Raw genomic sequence first — 20,172 nt, 5'->3', positions numbered from 1 at the left:
TTATCAATATCCCCCTTATTAGGGACCAAAAGTGGCAAGTTGTTTATACAGAGCAGAATCCCACCCCTATTTAGCACCACCCATTTCCTTCTATGTACATTAAAGGGGTGCATATAAAAAATCCAGTTTCAAAAGGGGATAAATTCCCTGTGGACTAGCCACAATCAGTGTAACAGCTGTGTTTTTTTCTAGTCTGGGGATCATCCAAAAAGAGGGGGGGGTTCCTACCCACCACCCCTTGAATTTTCTTGGGTCCTGTAGACCATCAAACAAACCCATTTTTACTGGAAGCCCCTTATCAACAGACCCAAAAACTGGAGTTCTTAAAGGCAACGTGCACCTCCTGGTAAAACAGATATCAACTATAGATATTTTTCCCCATATAAAATTAATGTTCACCCTAGACCACTTCTCTGATCGAAATAATTGTAAAATATAGAATTTCGGGACCCTCAAACCAAAAGGGGTAGGAGGGGGAGGTTCCAATGGGATGAGAAGGGGGAACAAGGGTAGGTAGGAATTGGGGGAGGGGGTTTGTATTGGTCTTATGTCAGGATTGCTGATACCCCTTGTTTCTCTTAGAAAACATCCAAAGTTTAACTGTTCATTTAGACCCTGTGGATGACACGTGTCAAGCCTGAATATCCACCTACCTTACCTCTGTAGAATCATTTTGTCAAAATCCCCACCTCTGATTGGTGGTTTCACTATATCAATGCCCATAAATCTCATTGTCCTCACATTGCCTCCATGACATCCATTAACATGTTTGGCTAATGGGGTGTCCCTCTTGTTACGTATATCCCCCAAATGTTGCCAAACCCTTCTTCTCAGTTCCCTGATTGTCTTGCCAATATGTGTGATACAGCCCTCATAAATGGCCCTATATATGACCCCCTTGCTCATACAGTTGATGAAATCATTGATTCTAATAGTCTTCCCTGTGTTCTCATTACAGAATTTCTTTCCAATTTGGATAGAGTCACATACCACACAATCACCACATTGCTAAAATGCACAGACACAACAAATATAAAAGTCAGTGTCCCTCAACAGGACAAGCCAAAAACTAGCCAGATTTATCAAATCAAAGGACCGACATTTGTTTCTGGCCCTTTTGGTTCAGTATGTCTATTTTTGCTACATTTCCAGTGGTACTGGAATTAGTGGTTTTTTGATAGACGGTCGGTCCCTTTGATTCGATAAATCTGGATAGTTTTTGGCTTGTCCTGTTGAGGGACACTCACTTTTATATTTGTTGTGTCTGTGCATTTTAACAATTTATCAATAAATGTTATGTTTTAAAGTCCCCAATTCGTATATACGTATTTACTTGTTTGGTGAATAATCCGAAGCTCCTCTGGAGATACGAAGATTTGCCAGTTGACAATGGGCATCAGCAATCACTACTGCCCTTCCTACCCTGCTACAGAGTGAGACGCTTTTCAACAACAGTTAATATCTGGGCACCCCCTCGTTGGGTACCTTTACTTCGTATACTAATTTGTCGAATCGTATTACAAGAGGCGCCATCCTTTTTCTGCTTTATTTTGCAATTTTTGGATTGATAATGTTTCCCATTGAATATTCCATACAATCACAGGTGGCCAATTTACTATCAGCCAATGAACGAACTGTGCAGAGCACAGACACAAGCAGGCAAGATGTCTTCCCCCTGTAAAAGGTATCAACAAGCATGAACCAATCAAACACACAGTAGACATATTTATCAATTTACTTTCCAAGTTTTAGACATAGCAAACTTTTGTGGCACACTTTTAGCTTGATAAATCTCTCCCATAGTAATCTGTCAGTCATGAGTCTATTGCAGACTGTTCAGCTAACAGAATACCAGAAATTACAATTCACAAAAGGCATAGTAAACCTGAGAAGCAGCAAACTGCTGTGGATTAAAGAGATTGTCCAATTAAAACTTGTCCTACTGCTTGAAACCCGTACAGGTCAGCAGAAGGGGGAATTTTTATGCCAGTTACAAAATAGCGTTGCAGGCTGCCTGAACACCGCTCCATTCATTCTCTTGATGCAAGAAGCAGAGCAACAAGGAATTTGTGGAGTGCAGGTCGAGCATGCTCACTGCTGCTCTTTCCTAAAATGGATAAAAACTCCCCGTTCTGACGATCAGTGAGGGTCCCAGAAGTCGGACCCTCATGATCGAAAAATTATAACCCATCATGTGGATAGGTGTTAATTTGTTTTTATTGGTCATCCCCTTTAATGTCCAGTGCGTGTTTTCATGGATGGTCAGTTACTGATCACATACCCGACAAGTTTTCTGCTAGACATGTGCTGGTAGAGAATGAAGGACATTGATCACCATTAAATATTACATACAATGTATAGATCACAAAAATATCTGACATTCACATGCTGTTAAAAAATGATCAAAATAACAGTTACTTTACTTCCAAATTAAAGGGTTATTGCCAAGTTATAAGTTATCTCCTTTTAATAGGGCAGATGACTTACAGATCACTGAGACTCCCTACAATCCAGAGATTGCTCAACTGCTTTTTCCATCAGTCCCATAGACGGACCTGAGAGCAGGTCGAACCTAGCACCTCCACTCTATTCAAGGCCAGCTTTCAGGGCCCTGTTCTCCGGATCGCTGGGGTTCCCAGCAGTTGGACCTCAGGTATCACCAAGTTATCCTATGAATAAGGGATAACTTACGATCTTGGGAATAACCCTCCAATTGATTAACATGCTCCTCTGCTTGGGATTTCCATTAGCTGATGTGCAATAAACACAGCATCACCGTGCAGAGAGCAAGCTGTGAGAAGGGTGACTGCATGCAGACCCGGCACCACTTGGCTCTTTCCATCAGCATGTACGTTGGTGTGCACATTGAGCACCAGCTGGGCTTACCTCATCACTGGGCCTTTTCATGGCAAATAAATGGAAAAGATTTTTGATCGGTGTGACGAACGTGATATTTAACAATGATCAACCCTTTTACAGTATTACATCAATAAACCCTGAGAACGAATACAATCTTCAGTTACAATCATGTAAACAATTAATGCAACCAGGATCTGAAGAGGACAATGCAGCAAACTCACACAAGCATGCACTTCATATTTTTATGCAGTGTTCTTACATTGTTTAAAGCGAATTTGTGACAGGTTTTTACTATGTCATCTGAGAGGAGCACAAGTTAGGGACAGAGACCCCAATCCCAGCGAAGTATCACTTAGTTTAACGGGTGCAGCAGTTGTGATAAAATCAGTTTTCTGTAGCAGTGCTGAACCCTGTATAACCCTGGTTACACCACTAATTGGCAGATTTCTGTGTACACTGTATATTGACAGAAAGCTGCTAGCTAGTGGTGGAACCACGGTTACACAAAAAAGGAGTACCAGGAGGCATGAGGCAGTTTGTCCTGTAGTGATAATCTCTTGCTGATAAAACATTGATTGTATTGAAATAGCAGACAATCTAGTAAGTGATCCATCACTGGAATCAGGGCCTCAGCCACATCATCATGCTGCTCTCAGATTGCATAGCAAAAACGTGCTGACAAATCCCCTAGGCTTTTCTCAGCACAACCACCTCATTGCTAGGATATGCCATCAATATCTTGTTAGTGAGGGTGCACACTCTGTGATCCTCACTGACCTCTTGAGGTCGCCCTACTGGCTTCATTAAATACAGCCTGCTGCAGAAAGAAAACTTGAGTGGAGAGTGGCAGCACGTTTTCCTAGCACTGCGGTCACTTGGGGGTCACAAGATGAGGTACCCAATAATACTAGCCATGTGCCATTGTGGCTGCTAACTGCACCTATACAGTATATATTGGAGTACGCCCTGAAATTTGTAAAAGTAAAGCCATAGGTAGTTGTGCTAGAGACTCGCCACATTCATTTGTTCCAGCTCAAAAATATACAAAGAATGAAAGAATATCAGGATGAACCCCTTTAGACATCACTTAAAGACATGTCCAGTAGACAATAGCAAATAAATAATATCCACAACACAACTAGATTTTAACCCAAACATATAAATTGCACAAGACCCAGAATGTCAGGTTGTACATTAAGGCAGATGCGTTGCAGCTACAGTAAAAAGTCACCAAACAAACCCCCAGTACAAACTTTCAGATTTTACATCTCAAGTCCGTTTTGTCCATGTATTTTAATGTCACCAAATGATCTTCTCTCATGGACATTGTATCTGCCAAACAATGAGATGGCTCCTTTCAGATCTTCTGTATCTTGGGTTTGTTTGCAGCAGCTCTCCATAACCTTCCTCTGTGTCTCCATTTTCATCACCTATATTAAATAGTAAAAATGAGCATAAAAAATGGTGGCGGTCATCGTCAGTTAATCACCATTGTTACATACCGATCTTGAAGTTTATGTATCCTTCCCCTCCGCTCATCACTAAGATACTAGAGATTCTTGCACTTTCACTGCTCCCTCCTGGCAATGAAGGGTTGATACAACCTGGCAAGTGAAGAACATTTTCAGAACTTTTTTCCATATCTATACAATTTTTGGAAATAAAACAACATTTTTGCTTTGTGTCACACAGTAATTATACATGTAGCCTAAAAACTAAAATCAGAACCACAAGAGTGGGAAGAGAGATTCAGGAAATTTGAGTATAATAATGCTATTTAAAAAAACTTTAAAGGGTTAGCAAACAGCTATTAAGAGCAGATCTCTAGATGGTGCCGTGTGTGCAGCCCTGCATAGCAGTGGCGAGTGACGTCTCTTTCACCTGTACCCAATCCACCACTAGACTATATGCATTCTTCCGTCCAGTGACACAATCACACTATACTTAATTGTAGGGCCCTTTCTACAGCAACTTCCTTATTTCTGTATTTATACATTTTTATCTCATTTGTCTTATGTTTATGTATTCTTGCTGTTAGTTTAATTTATTGGAGTAAACTCTATATGGGAGTCTAAAATGTAATATAAATTATAAATATAACATTTAACTACACCTCTTTCACTCACAAAAAGTGTCAATTTTTTTATGCACATTTATTTATTTTACTCACTTATATAGCTCCATTAATTCCACAGCGCTTTACAGACATTATCGGCACTGTCCCCATTAGAGCTCACAATCTACATTCCCTATCAGTATGTCTTTGGAATGTGGGAGGAAACCCACGCAAACACGGGGAGAACATACAAACTCCTTGCAGATGTTGTCCTTGGTGGGATTTGAACCCGTCCTACAGTGTACAGGCTACAGTGCTAACCACCGAGCTGCCCTGCTTTACTAATCAAATATCACATCCACACAAACCGCACCAATACATCGCCGTGCTTTAGGTGCAGGTGTGGCCCTACCTAGCATTTGTTATTTTGTCAATTTTTGGAAGAAGGTTGAATTTTGTTGAAAAGAAAAATGGAAACATTTGACCCCTTCACGCAGTAACTGGAGGGGACTCATCAGGTCAGCTCTATCTACATGCGAATGATGCCAGGTATATGAAAACCAACATCCGTGGGCGAGTCAGTCTCGAGTGTGCCATTTAAAAGACATGAAAGCTACTGCAGTATAATATAGCCATCATGCCTGCCAAAGCGTGTTATACACATCTTTTCCAGGAAATTGTAATAACTGCGTTTTGCAAAAAAACTTACTTGAGGAAAATTTTGAGGAACCTGGCGAATTTGAATTTCAAGAGATTTGATCATCTCTACTCTTCAGGGATTAATACTACATATAAACAGAAAAACAATGTTGATAGCTGCATGCAAGTGCAATGCTAGGGACACAATCATTGGTAGTAATGTCAAGACATCATATTTAGAATCAACAATTTAACCCAACCATGAACCATGGGGCAGAACGGTGGCTCAGTGGTTAGCACTGTTGCTTTGCTGTGCAAGAGTCGTGGTTTCAAATCCCACCAAGAACAACATCTGCAAGGAGTTTGTACGTTCTGCACAATTTTGCGTGGGTTTCCTCCGGGTTCTTCGGCTTCCTCCCACGCTTTAAAAACATACTGACCCCTGACGAAGCTGTGGTGAAACATATCGGGTCCTTGGTGGGTGAGGTAATCACTGCTATTTCGGTTTGTTAGCGGTCTGCATACTGGATATATTCCCCAATATGCACCCATCACAATTATTGCTATGTATGGGGCTTTTTGCAGAGGATTTTCTTAAGTAATTAATTTAGGCAATTTTTTTTTTATTTGTATGCACTCAGTAATTAATTATGTCAACTAATATTTAACTTTATTTCATTTTTGAACTTTTATCTACACAAATTTTGTTTATGAATATACTCATTTGAATTGATTAGCTTATCCACCAAATTTCCTTAGTAGTGTGTACCTTCCAATAGGCCGTTTGCTATAAATATGGTAAGTATGGTATTTCAATGTTAAAGAAAATCATGGAATAAAACTGGTGTCTTACTAAAAGTATTATAGTGATATACTCTGCTTGTTGTCACATATTTCTCTTTGTTGGTTATACACTTTTCCCTGTGCTATGCAGGGATATAAATAAAAACTATATGAGTCAGTTGTGATTTATTTGTTATAGCTACGTTGTATTTACCAAAATATAAAAAATAACCCATACAACAAAGTAAAGAGAAAAAAACCCACAAACACCAGAATCACTATTCTTCAAGCAGCATACATAGAAGCAATCTATCCCTAAGCAGTATCACTAAAACTGGCAACTCAGCACACAAAAAATGAAGCCTACAAATAACTCCAGTGACAAAAAAAAAAAAAGTTAAGGGTTTTGGAAAATGGAAACAAAAAACTTTTTTGATTAGAAAAATAAAAAAAACAAACAAAAACCTTTGCAAGTTTGATATTGTTGCAATTTTCCAGACCTGGAGAATCAGATTACCAGTCATTTCTTAAATGAAATGAACACTGTAAAAACAAAACCTTAAAAAGTATGGCTGAATTGATTTTTTAAAATCATAACTTTTTTACAATACATTGGTAAAATGAATGATTTAATTCAAATTTAAAAAAAAAAACAAATCCACATTCGGGCATGTCGTAAGAAAAATATAAAAGCTATGCCTCTTGGTAGAAGGGGATGAAGAAACCTAAGGGCAAAAATTAAAAATTCCCCAGTCATTAAGGGGTTAAAGGGAACCTGTCACCACCAGTTTTGTGACATAGCAGCTAAAAGTCTTACCTTATTCAGCATCTGCTATGCATTCCCTAAGTCGCTATAGAACCCCCTGACTCACCTTGTATACTCCCGGAAAACATGTTTTGAATCTGTTTTTCGATTTTTCGCTCTCCTTCTTTCCAGAGCCATAACTTTTTTATTTTTCCGTCAATATGGCCATGTGAGAGCTTATTTTTTGCGGGACGAGTTGTACTTTTAAACGACACCATTGGTTTTACCATGTCGTGTACTCGAAAATGGGGAAAAAAATTTCAAGTGCGGTGAAATTGCAAAACAAGTGCAATCCCACACTTGTTTTTTGCTAGGTTCATTAAATGCTAAAACTAACCTGCCATTAGGATTCTCCAGGTTATTACGAGTCTATGTTCTCTTTTATCTAAGCGGTGAAAAAAAATTCCAAAGTTTGCTAAAAAAAAAAAAAAAAAAAAAAAAAAAAAAAAAAAAATAATAAGAGCAATTTTCTGAGACCCGTAGCGTCTCCATTTTTCGTGATCTGAGGTCGAGTGACGGCTTATTTTGTGCGTGCCGGGCTGACGTTTTTAATGATACCACAAATACGTTCTTTTGATCGCCCGTTATTGCATTTTAATGCAACGTCACGGCAACCAAAAAAGTAGGAATTAGTCCTACCGGTAATGGTATTTCCAGGAGTCCATCATGACAGTACCACCAGGAGGTTGTCCGTCTTATCCTTGATAGGGACAGGAACACAGAAGAGGTTAAATAGCCCCTCCCCACCAACACCCTTCAGTGATTTTCTAAGTACCACACCAGGATGTATACAACGCAATTTTATTGAACTTCCTACCACACATGTTACATCACATATCAGCCAGGAAATCCAAGGGAGGGTATATAAGGGGTGCTATCATGATGGACTCCTGGAAATACCATTACCGGTAGGACTAATTCCTACTTTCCAGGACGTCCCTCCTGACAGCACCAAAAGGAGAATTACCAAATTACTCCAACTAGGGCGGGATTACAGCCTGGAGGACTTTTCTCCCAAAGGCTGTCTGTGGTTTTGCTGTAACATTTAATTTATAATGTTTGCAAAAGGTATTAAATTTAGACCAGGTTGCGGCTTTGCATATCTGGTCCATAGATGCTCCCGCGCTCTCTGCCCATGAGGCAGAAACTGCTCTTAGAGAATGGGCTCTAAGGTTTTATGGCGGAGTCTCTCCCGCCGACACATATGCTGCACTGATAGTTGACTTCAACCATCTAGCCAGGGTAGCTTTCAATGCTTTCTTCCCTTTGTTTTTGCCTGCCATCTGGATGAAGAGGTTAGAGTCTACTCTCCAGTCTTTTGAAACATCTAAGTATTGGAGGACAACTCTTTTAACGTCCAAGAGGTGGAGAGAGCGTTCCTTCTCGTTGTTGTAATTCTGGCAGAAAGCCGGTAGTACAATTTCTTGACTCCGGTGGAAGTCTGTAACCACTTTGGGAAGAAAGGCTGGGTTTAATTTTAAGAGTCGATGCAGTCTTCCGGGATCTTCAAATATGGATGCTCTATAGACAGAGCCTGAATCTCCCCTATGCGTCTAGCAGTAGCTATTTCCACTAGAAATAGGGTTTTAAATGTCACTGATTTCAAGGGGGCCTGCTCTAGTGGTTCATATGGGTCTTTGCGCAGCTCATTTAGGACCAAGCTACGATCCCAAGGTGGTATCGAGCTACAGATTGTGGGTCTAATCCGCTGAGTGGCTTTTATGAACCTCACTACCCAGGGATGATTGGCTAGGGGGAAGTCGAAGTATGAGCCTAAGGCTGTCACTTGTACTTTCAGCGTACTAGGCCTTAGTCCTTTGTCAAAGCCTGGAGAAAGACAAGAATCTGCGGGATATCGGGACCCCGGATGAGTGATACTGGCCCCTTACATTGAGAACAGAATGTTTTCCAGATTTTTTGGTATATAGCTGAGGTTACCGGCTTTCTACTATTCTGCATAGTAGATATTACTAAGATAGAGAGTCCTTTTGATTTTAGGATCTCCGCCTCAGGATCCAGGCCGATAGTTGTAGCATTTCTGGTTTCTGATGATCTAAGGGTCCCTGAGTTAACAGGTCGCGCCTCGCTGATAAAAAGTATCGGGTCTTTCCGTGCCATCCATTTTAGTAAGGAGAACCAGCTTCTTTTGGGCAAGTAAGGAACAATCTCTGCTTTCCTGGATCTTTCTTAGGACCATTGGTATCAGAGGGAGCGGCGGGAAGGCGTAAGCGAGCTCCATGTTCCACTCCTGAGCTAAGGCGTCTACTCCTATTGGGTTGTCTGCTGGATTGAGCAAAAAGAATTTCTTTGTTTTTGAATTTTTTCTTGTAGAGAATAAGTCGATCTCTGGTGTCCCCCAGTGTTGGGATATCTGTGTGAAGACCTCCTCGCTTAGTGACCACTCTGAAGATTGAATCTTCTCTCTGCTCAGGAAGTCGGCTACCTGATTTCGGGATCCTTTCAGGTGGACTGCTTTAACTGAAGTTATTGTCCGTTCTGCCCAGCCAAAGATCTCGTGTGCTAGGTCTTGAAGGTGACGGTATCTGGGGCCTCCCTGATGTTGAAGGAAGGCAACTGTAGTCGAGTTGTCCGAGAAGATCCTGACATTCTGACCCTTCAGTTCTTCTTGGCATGTCTTTAGGAACTCCCAGACTGCCCTGAGCTCTCTGTAATTCAAGGACCGGTTGCGTACTGATGGGCCCCATGTCCCCTGGAGGTATCGACCTTCCATGTGAGCCCCCAAGCCTCTGAGACTGGCGTCGGTAGTGATGTTTGTGCATGGCAACAGTCTCCAGGGTCTTCCTTTTGCGAGGTTTTGTGTGTCTGTCCACCAGGAAAGGGACTGCTTTCCTTCCTTGGAGAGTCTCATGTTCTTGTCTAGCGATGTTTCTCTGCCATCCCAGGTTGCCAAGACTTCTCTTTGTAGGATTCTTGAGTGGAACTGGCTCCATTGTACACTGGAGATGCATGAAGTCATGAGACCCAGGACTCTCATGGCTTTTCTTATGGAGATGTACTTGAGTCTCTGGACCCACTGGACCTCTTGTGTGATTGCCTGCTGTGCAGGGGAAGGAAGGAACATTCTTTCCCCGAGTTCAGTATGACTCCGAGAAACGTCTTCTCTCTTTCTGGTCTTAGGCTGGACTTCTTCCAATTTATTACCCATCCTAGGCTCTGTAGGACCGATATGGTGGATGTAAGGTCTTGCTCCATTTGTTGTGGAGAGTCTGCCACTAGCAGCAGGTCATCAAAGTACGATATGATGAGGGTATTTCTTACCCTTAGATGGGCCATGATCTCTGCCATGAGTTTTGTAAAGATCTGGGGAGCCGAGACGAGTCCGAATGGCAAGCAACGGAACTGGTAATGTATTTTCCCGTGATCTTTTATCGCAAACCTGAGGAATTTTTGGTGAGCCATGTGGATGGGCACATGATAATAGGCACTTTATAGATCTAGGGTGCACATGACCGAGTCCTTTTGTATTAATGGTATGACTGCTTTCAGAGATTCCATCTTGAATCCTTTGTAGGTCACCCACCGATTTAACGGCTTTAGATTTTTTATGGTCCGGTATTCTCCTCCTGGTTTTTTTTTTATGGAGAATAATGTTGAGTAGTGACCCTGAAATCTCTGAGCTTGGTATCTCTATCAGGTCCTGTACATCCTTTAATAGTCTTTGGTGTGTCACCAAAGACTGGGTCTGGGTTATGCAGTATCTTCTGGGCAGTCGCTCTGTGAACTCGATTTTGTAACCTTCTGTGACCGTATTCCGAACCCACGGGTTCTGGGTAATGTCCTTCCAGAAGTTTTGGACATAACGGAGTCTCCCTCCTATCTTCCTGGCGTCATTCCCTGGTAGATTTTGCCTTCTGCTCCTGATGAGAACTTCTCCCTCTTCCTCCCTTCGGGTAGCTCCACCTACCGGACTTTCCCTTTCCCCTATAGTTCTGTCTGGGAGGGGAGCGGGTCCTCCAAAAAAAAGGCGTTTGTTTAGGTTTTTCCTCCGGAAAGCCCTTCTTTTTGTCGGAAGCTTTCTCAAGTAGCTCGTCTAATACGGGCCCGAAAACGTGGAGTCCAGAGAAGGGTTTAGAGCACAGTTTGTTTTTCGACTGTCTCCTGTCCAAGATCTTAGCCACAGCGCTCGCTGCATTAGATAAGGCATTATTTCTTGCAGCAAAACGAACTGATTCCGCCGAGGCGTCTGCCATGAAGTCGGTAGCCATCCTCAGGAGTGGTAGTGATTTTAGGATCTCCTCTCTGGGGGTTTTGTCTCTCATCTGGTCTTCTAGCTCGCTCACCCATAAGCTCATTGACCTGGATACCGAGGTGGCTGCTATGATAGTTTTCATGATTGCTGCTGAAGCTTCCCAGGGCTTTTTTGAGGAGGTCCTCTGACCTCTTATCCATGGGATCTTTCAGACCGGACGAATCCTCAAAGGGGATAGCCGTTTTCTTTGATACCCTGGCTACAGGTATGTCAATCTTCGGAACTGTTTCCCACACTTTTGTCTCTTCTGGATCAAAAGGGAGACGGTACCTGAATCCTCTTGGGACTATCAGTTTCTTCCCCGATTCTTCCCATTCTTCCAATATCATCGCTGTTATATGTTTATTAACAGGGAATACTGTATTTCTGCGGGCTCTCAGCCCTCTGAACATCTCATTTTGGGTTGTTCGTGGTTCTGTAAAATCTTCTACCTTCATTGTATCTCGGACTGCCTGTAGGAGCATTTCTGTATCTTCCGTGGAAAAGAGGTATCTCTTTCTTTCTTCAAGACGAGCTGCCGAGGAACCTTCGCCGGAGTCAGAATTAGAGTAGTCCGACACCTCGCCTTCCTCCGAACTCTGTTCCAGCCCCTATCTGGGCCTCTTAGGGCGTGGGGAATGTGCAGGTACTAGGGCTGTGACTGTGGACTGCACCTCCTCTTGTATCATAGATCTCATATTGTCCAGGAGAGAGGACTGTTCTTGTCTTAAGAGACCTGATATGCAGTCCTCACATTACTTTTCCGTATGTCCTGACTGGAGCTTGGCCGAGCATAGGGGGCATTTGCTAGTTTTTTTCCTGGTGGTAGAGGTGGATTGTTTAGGTGCCTCCTTGGCCTGCAAAATATATATAGGAAAAAGGGTCCTGTGTGTCTGTGTATGGAGACCGGTAAGGGACCCTACTACCCCTTTACTCACATGGTCCGGATCTGGCTCTAGGGACTGGACGTCTGGACGGCTACCACCTTCCATCTCTACTGAGTCAGTGTGCTGTCCGTCAGTGTGTCGCCTTACCCGGCTTCAAGACATCAGACTCGTCCTCCTTCCGAGTCCAGCTGCTGCTGATGATACGGCTGCCTGCTGCGCACCCTTCAGGTGAACAGATCTGTGCGGGTCTGTATCCCCACCTTTCCTGACACCCCTCCATGAACAGGGCGCCAGGATCCATGTGACGCCGGCCCTGGTGGATTCCTTGCCTGCCCGGGCAGCGTCTTCCTGGACGCCGCCATGTTTTCTGGACCCGCCCCCGGCACGCCCCCGATGACGCGGCGTGCCGGAAATCCGGGACACGAGGCGCCGGCCTGCTGCCGGAACCAGCAGCTGCTGTGACGCAGAGCCCACCAAGGGGATGCGAGCCGACGGGGAGCAGCCAGCTCGACCCCAGTGCTGAGGGACCTCCGGCGGTATCAGCGCTGTTGCGGCGGGGATCGTGCCTATGCCGGAAAACCCTCTGAGAGGGCCACTTGTCCAGTAGCTCCTGCCACCGGCTTCACAGGTACACACACCGCTGCGCTCCTCTGCGTCTGTCCCTGATAGGGACAGGAAAAACACTGAAGGGTGTTGGTGGGGAGGGGCTATTTAACCTCTTCTGTGTTCCTGTCCCTATCAAGGATAAGAAGGACAACCTCCTGGTGGTGCTGTCAGGAGGGACGTCCTGGAAAACGTAATTCCGTCGTTTTGAATTTTTTTCTCGCTACGCCATTTAGCGATCGGGTTAATGCTTTTTTTATTGATAGATCGGGCAATTCTGAACGCGGTGATAACCAATATGTGTATGTGTGATCCCACCTCAAAACAGGGGATACATAGCGATGACGTACTATTTAGTCATCGGTAAGGAAGGGGTTCATTTCTCCCGTACTGTATGGTAATCATCTCAGTCTGGTCCGATGGGCGTGGTTTCGGACCTCTACATCACCCTCATCGGCTGTTGCTTGCCGTCCTACATCATTGATAATGCTTCTTGCGCCATGTGACATCTCATCTCGCGCCTGCTCAGAATTATTGTGCTTTGCGCCTCTTCAGTATGCTTTGCCCAAATGTGGGCAAAGCCGAAAAACAGAAGTGTCATGTGCCGACACATGTACTTCCGGCTCATGTACCGGAACTACGTTTGCCAGTGCATGCGCACGTCTGCTTTTTGGCTTTGCCCGCAGTTGGGTAAAGCATACTGAAGAGGCGCAAAGCACAATATTTCTGAGCAGGCGCGAGATGTCGCATGGCAATGTGGATCGTTATCCATGTCAGGAGGATGGTGAGCAGAAGTTGAGGGGAAGGATGCAGAGGCCCAAAACCACGCCAATCGGACCAGACTGAGAAGATTACCATACAGTGCGGGGAAGAAATTAAAACAGGTTTTTGGGAGTATACAAGGGGAGTCAGGGGGTTCTATAACGATTTAGGGAATGCATAGCAGAAGCTGAATAAGGTAATATTTTTAGCTGCTATGTCACAAAACTGGTGATAGGTTCCCTTTAAGCAGGATATTGCTGAACAAGAGCAGGAGAGGAGGAGGGGGAGCAAGATAACCAAAGCAATAGTACTAAGAAAGTTTATTAAACAAAGTTTTGTTTTTTTTTTATATTAATATAGACAACATTCTCTACATCTAGAAGAATGAAAGCTGGGATGTCAATATTACACATCTTTAAAAAGTAAAAATACACTGGACCAATGCAATACATACAGTGGGGCAAAAAAGTATTTAGTCAGTCAGCAATAGTGCAAGTTCCACCACTTAAAAAGATGAGAGGCGTCTGTAATTTACATCATAGGTAGACCTCAACTATGGGAGACAAACTGAGAAAAAAAAAATCCAGAAAATCACCTTGTGTTTTTTTTCATTTTATTTGCATATTATGGTGGAAAATAAGTATTTGGTCAGAAACAAAATTTCATCTCAATACTTTGTGATATATCCTTTGTTGGCAATGACAGAGGTCAAACGTTTTCTGTAAGTCTTCACAAGGTTGCCACACACTGTTGTTGGTATGTTGGCCCATTCCTCCATGCAGATCTCCTCTAGAGCAGTGATGTTTTTGGCTTTTCGCTTGGCAACACGGACTTTCAACTCCCTCCAAAGGTTTTCTATAGGGTTGAGATCTGGAGACTGGCTAGGCCACTCCAGGACCTTGAAATGCTTCTTACGAAGCCACTCCTTCGTTGCCCTGGCGGTGTGCTTTGAATCATTGTCATGTTGAAAGACCCAGCCACGTTTCATCTGCAATGCCCTTGCTGATGGAAGGAGGTTTGCACTCAAAATCTCACGATACATGGCCCCATTCATTCTTTCATGTACCCGGATCAGTCGTCCTGGCCCCTTTGCAGAGAAACAGCCCCAAAGCATGATGTTTCCATCACCATGCTTTACAGTAGGTATGGTGTTTGATGGATGCAACTCAGTATTCTTTTTCCTCCAAACACGACAAGTTGTGTTTCTACCAAACTGTTCCAGTTTGGTTTCATCAGACCATAGGACATTCTCCCAAAACTCCTCTGGATCATCCAAATGCTCTCTAGCAAACTTCAGACGGGCCCGGACATGTACAGGCTTAAGCAGTGGGACACGTCTGGCACTGCAGGATCTGAGTCCATGGTGGCGTAGTGTGTTACTTATGGTAGGCCTTGTTACATTGGTCCCAGCTCTCTGCAGTTCATTCACTAGGTCCCCCCCGCGTGGTTCTGGGATTTTTGCTCACCGTTCTTGTGATCATTCTGACCCCACGGGGTGGGATTTTGCGTGGAGCACCAGATCGAGGGAGATTATCAGTGGTCTTGTATGTCTTCCATTTTCTAATTATTGCTCCCACAGTTGATTTCTTCACTCCAAGCTGGTTGGCTATTGCAGATTCAGTCTTCCCAGCCTGGTGCAGGGCTACAATTTTGTATCTGGTGTCCTTTGACAGCTCTTTGGTCTTCACCATAGTGGAGTTTGGAGTCAGACTGTTTGAGGGTGTGCACAGGTGTCTTTTTATACTGATAACAAGTTTAAACAGGTGCCATTACTACAGGTAATGAGTGGAGGAAAGAGGAGACTCTTAAAGAAGAAGTTACAGGTCTGTGAGAGCCAGAAATCTTGATTGCTTGTTTCTGACCAAATACTTATTTTCCACCATAATATGCAAATAAAATGAAAAAAAAACAGACAATGTGATTTTCTGGATTTTTTTTTCTCAGTTTGTCTCCCATAGTTGAGGTCTACCTATGATGTAAATTACAGACGCCTCTCATCTTTTTAAGTGGTGGAACTTGCACTATTGCTGACTGACTAAATACTTTTTTGCCCCACTGTATATATCATCTAAACATATTACATGGGATCACAATGGTGGTGGTGACATATATGGGCCTGGAAAAGAATGGCAGCCCAATGGGTTAGTACAGAAGAACCAAGGAAGGAAAATCTGAATAATGATCAGGAATAAAAGTACCAAGATAAATACAATAAAACACCTTTATTGAGACAAATGGTGAGAAGGTGGCACTATTACACAGGAAATGTGCCTGCACATACATACGGCATATATCAAAAAGGATGAATAAAATGCAAGTAAATATCATACATTCAGACTATACACCATGAGTCAAAAAACGCATTAGTATAAAAGGGGAAAAGAGCATAGGACATGGAAATGTGTAACAGCATTATATAGAGATCAATGTGCTGAGGTACGCAGCAGGTGTATAGATGGGAAATAGCACGCGCCGTGCGTTTCGGACCTCGTCCTTCCAAGAAACTGTAGGAGAAATCAGCGCAAATAGGGTCTTAGCCGAGAAATAGTTATTTTAGCACTCAGATTAAACTCACCTGCTCAATCTGTTAAAGACGCATATAATGTAGAAAATCAGCTGCAGCGGATTCACGGATCAGCAAATGACCATCAGACATCAGGCTGTAAAGGGAGTTAGTGGACAATATTCCGCACTGCCGACAAAATGGAGTCATATAGCCCAGGATTGTACAGTAAGGTGGTGGTTTATTTCAATGCGTTTCAAAGTATATAACTTCTTCAGGAAAAATACATGTGTTTTTTCCTGAAGAAGTTATATACTTCTAAACGTGTTGAAATAAACCACCACCTTACTGTACAATACTGGGATATAAGTCTCCATTCTGTCGGCAGCGCATAATATTGGCCACTAACTGCCTTTCCAGTATGGACCTCATCCTTTGTCAGGGGGTGGTGTGCAGACTGAATCAGGAGGTTTAAATAGTTTGTTGGAGCCAATAGAATAGGACCGGAGATGAGCACCGCTCGGAGGAAGCGGAAGTCATGTGATCAATTACGTCAGAGCGCAGTCATGTGATCCGGCACATCAGCACATGGAGACACAGGGGGCGGCCGACAGCTGAGACACTAGCAGGTACATTCACGTGCATCCAGGGATTTGTAGAGGGGAGAAACAGGGGAGTAACGAGGAGAGAGGTGAATTAGTCGGGCAGCAGAGTTGAGGACAGACTGGAGTGGTGCAAGGCCACAGAGGAGGGTGTTGCAGTAATTAAGGCGGAAGATAAGGGCATGCATAAGAGTTTTACTAGACTGAGGGCTGAGGAAGGGACGGATTCCAGAAATATTTTTGAGTTGGAGGCGACAGGAGGTAGCAAGAGTTAGGACGTGTGGGTTGAAGGGCAAGGCGGATTTCAGGTGTGGGAGAGATCGTGATGCCGTTTACCATAATAGATAGATTGGGTAGGGAAGATACGAGAGATGGATAAAAGATGATGTGTTCAATTTTGTCTGTATTGAGTTTTAGGAAGCGAGAGGTGAAGAAGGAGGATATGGCTGATGGCACACTCCAGGATTCGGGACAGCAGAGAATATAATGCAGCCCCCTCATAGCATATAATGCAGCCCCCTCATTTCTGTCTATCGGCCTAGCCGACCGCTGTGCTCTGCAAAAGACTTTCGACTAACCTCTGCACTAATCCGCACCTCCCACTCCTGACTCCAAGACTTTTCCCGCGCTGCGCCAATCCTCTGGAATGGTCTACCACAAGAAATTAGGACTATCCACACTTTGCACAGTTTTAGGTGCTCTCTCAAAACACATCTATTCAGAGCAGCCTATCACGTTCACTAATCAGTCATTTTATGTGCAAGTGTGAGTATGTAGCCCATTCACTATCTCTCTCCCCCACCATCTCAAGATGGCTGGACCATCATTGTAAATACATCATTGTAAATACACACCTGTACTTTGTATCTCCCTCACCTCATTGTAGATTGTAAGCTCTCACGAGCAGGGTCGTCTTATTTTACTTTAATTACTGTATTGTTAACGTTGTTACTTATGACTTGTGTTTTGAAACTGTTAAACTGTAAAGCGCTCATAGAATATAATGTAGCCCCATCATAGAATATAATGTAGCCCCCACAAAGAACATAACGTAGCTCTCATAGAACATAATGTTGCCCTCTCACAGAATATAAAATAGCCCCTTCAAATAATAAAATATAGCCCCCTCATAGAACATAATGAAGCTCCCTCACAGAATACAAAGTAGCCCCCCCATAAAATATAATGCAGCCCTCAAATAGTATGCTTCCACCTCATATAATATAATGTAGCCCCATCATAGAATATAACGCAGTCCCACATAGAATATAACGTAGCACCCTCATAGGGTATAATGCAGCCAGCGTGATAATGAAGCCCCCCACAGAATATAATGTAGCCCCCTCATAGGGTATAATGCTGTCCCACCTCACAGGGTATAATGCAACCGGGACACACACATATAATATTATATATATCACAAACACAATGCTCTGCTCAGATGTCAGGAGGTACGATGCCGTCTGCCAGTGACACAGCAGGTATGCGATGAAGTGACACCATCGTGCACCGGATGTGTCAGAGGGGAATGATGGGAGAGGGGGAATCACCTGACGCTCTCTCCTCCATTAATGCTTTCAACTGTAATGGCATCTATGATGCCGATACAGCTGAATGTGGAGCGCACTGTGGCTCCTGCCGCCGCCCCCCCCCCCCCCCCCGACTTACTGTTCCATAGAGGCTGCGTGGGCTGGTAGCCCCTTGTGGAGCGGGGGCCCTAGTCTGCCGGCCCTGAAAGCGGGCAGTGTTAGCTGCAGCTAACACTGCCCGCTATGAAAGTGAAATGAATATTCAGATCCTCTCCACGCCCATTGGGGCATGGGGAAGATTGAATATTCATTTCTCCTTAGCAGCGGGGACAGGCTTTAGTCGCAGCAGCCGGCTTCTGCCTCCTGTCACCCTCTGCTAATCCGCTGGCACAGGAGGTCCACATAGCAGCTGCCTGGCTGGTGTGCCACTATTAGCAACACACCACAAGCTGGGGGACCCTGGAGCCGTGAGGGTCCTAGGCAGCTGCTGGCCCTGCATGCCAGGTGTCAGTGCCTGGGCCCACCGGAGAATTCTCCGGTTCTCTAGTGGGCCAGTCCAACTTTGATTATACATCTTTAGTGTAGAAGACAATTAAACCCTGCCTTAAAATGCGGATTCATAAAAAAAAAAAAAAAAAAAAAAAAAAAAAAAAAAAAAAAAAAGGCCTCAATTCTCCTCTTCAAAAATATAACAAGTTTGGGAGAGATTTCTGAAAATGGGATGTTGGTTTATTAGGAGTGAGGAAGGGTTTTTACCTCTATTATGTGGGCAATTGCTATCCACCTCAAAGGGCCATTTGCCAGCTTCCGAATTAATACGTCAGGATCATAAATGGAATTTTATGGACCTTTGTGTGTTCTATTAACATTTCCTACTATGTGCTATGTATTTCTATGCTTTCCATATATTTTACATATTAAGTAATTCATGTTAAATAGGAAATTGACTCTTACCTGGTACACATGCAAAAAATTTAACAGAGTCTCTGTGTCCATGAAACGAGATTTGTGCATACTCCATGGAACAGAAGGGACCCCCTTGATTTAAGATATCTTTGTTTTCTCCAGACTGTTCATTTGTTCCTGCAAGTATAACACATTCATTATAAAATGGCAACCTGGAGATGAAGATTAAAAATTACACTTTTGTTAAGATTTATTTTTAATCAATGTTTCTCTGTAACACGGAAGAAACGCAACTCAATATTTATTACTCTGATCCTTAGAAGTGTCCTACATGTGTGCAAATTGACTCAAACACAGACCACTAGAGCTACACAACCTCATAAATTTTGGGGCTTCCTTTAATTGGAATGTTTCTCATGCACATCTTCCAGTTTGACATGACCGTAGGGTGAAAATACATAAGAAACATCCCACTCAAAATTCCTGTTTAATCTACAACCCTTAAGCATTTTGTATAACAAATGAAAAATGTGTTGTTTTGGCCCCAAAATATTTTACTCTCAAAGAGGGGTAAAAGAAGAAAATGCACCCACAATCTAAATAGATGTACTTATGATATTAATTTGAATAGATGGGCACTGAAATGTCATGTGAATGCCATATAACCTAATATATTATTCCCAATTGTGCGCCAGAATCATTATGCAGTTTTCTGATTTTCCCACACCCACAATCTTTTTTGACAGGGTTCAAAAGTGAAAAAAACACCATGAAGATTTACATATGTTGCTTTGGCCCCCAAGTTTTTTTTTTAATTTTCATAAGGCCTGTTTCACACTTCAGTTTTTTGTGTCAGTCAAAATCCGCCAAAATGGCGGAAAGTGGATCCGTTGCGAAACTTATGTGAACGGATGCCACCGGACTGTTTTTTACGGATCCGATGAATGAAGAATTTTAAAGGAACGAGAGAGAGACAGAGACACAGAGAG

At 43.2% G+C, this 20,172-nt stretch overlaps 1 protein-coding gene across 3 annotated transcripts in view; it reads right to left on the bottom strand.

Moving 5' to 3' along the window:
* Nucleotides 1-1,532: 1,532 nt before the first annotated feature.
* LOC141055135 (C-Jun-amino-terminal kinase-interacting protein 4-like) overlaps nt 1,533-20,172 on the bottom strand; it is a 315,480-nt gene continuing 296,840 nt past the window's right edge. For 2 of the 3 annotated variants that reach the window (XM_073552115.1, XM_073552117.1), the window contains exons 25-27: nt 19,232-19,360; nt 4,362-4,463; nt 1,533-4,289 (exon numbers count right to left, since the gene is read on the bottom strand). In XM_073552115.1, coding sequence (XP_073408216.1) covers nt 4,177-4,289; nt 4,362-4,463; nt 19,232-19,360 — 344 coding nt within the window. In that variant the 3' untranslated portion in view covers nt 1,533-4,176. Of the gene's footprint in view, nt 4,290-4,361; nt 4,464-15,850; nt 16,148-19,231; nt 19,361-20,172 lie in introns of those variants that run through there. The other variant, XM_073552116.1, reaches the window with a different exon arrangement.

This window comes from Dendrobates tinctorius, unplaced genomic scaffold, assembly GCF_039654945.1.
Source record: "Dendrobates tinctorius isolate UK_male_01 unplaced genomic scaffold, ASM3965494v1 ptg000184l, whole genome shotgun sequence".
Classification (NCBI taxonomy): Eukaryota; Metazoa; Chordata; class Amphibia; order Anura; family Dendrobatidae; genus Dendrobates; species Dendrobates tinctorius.
Note: the sequence above shows the minus strand (reverse complement) of the source record. Positions and strands in the feature narration are given on the sequence as shown.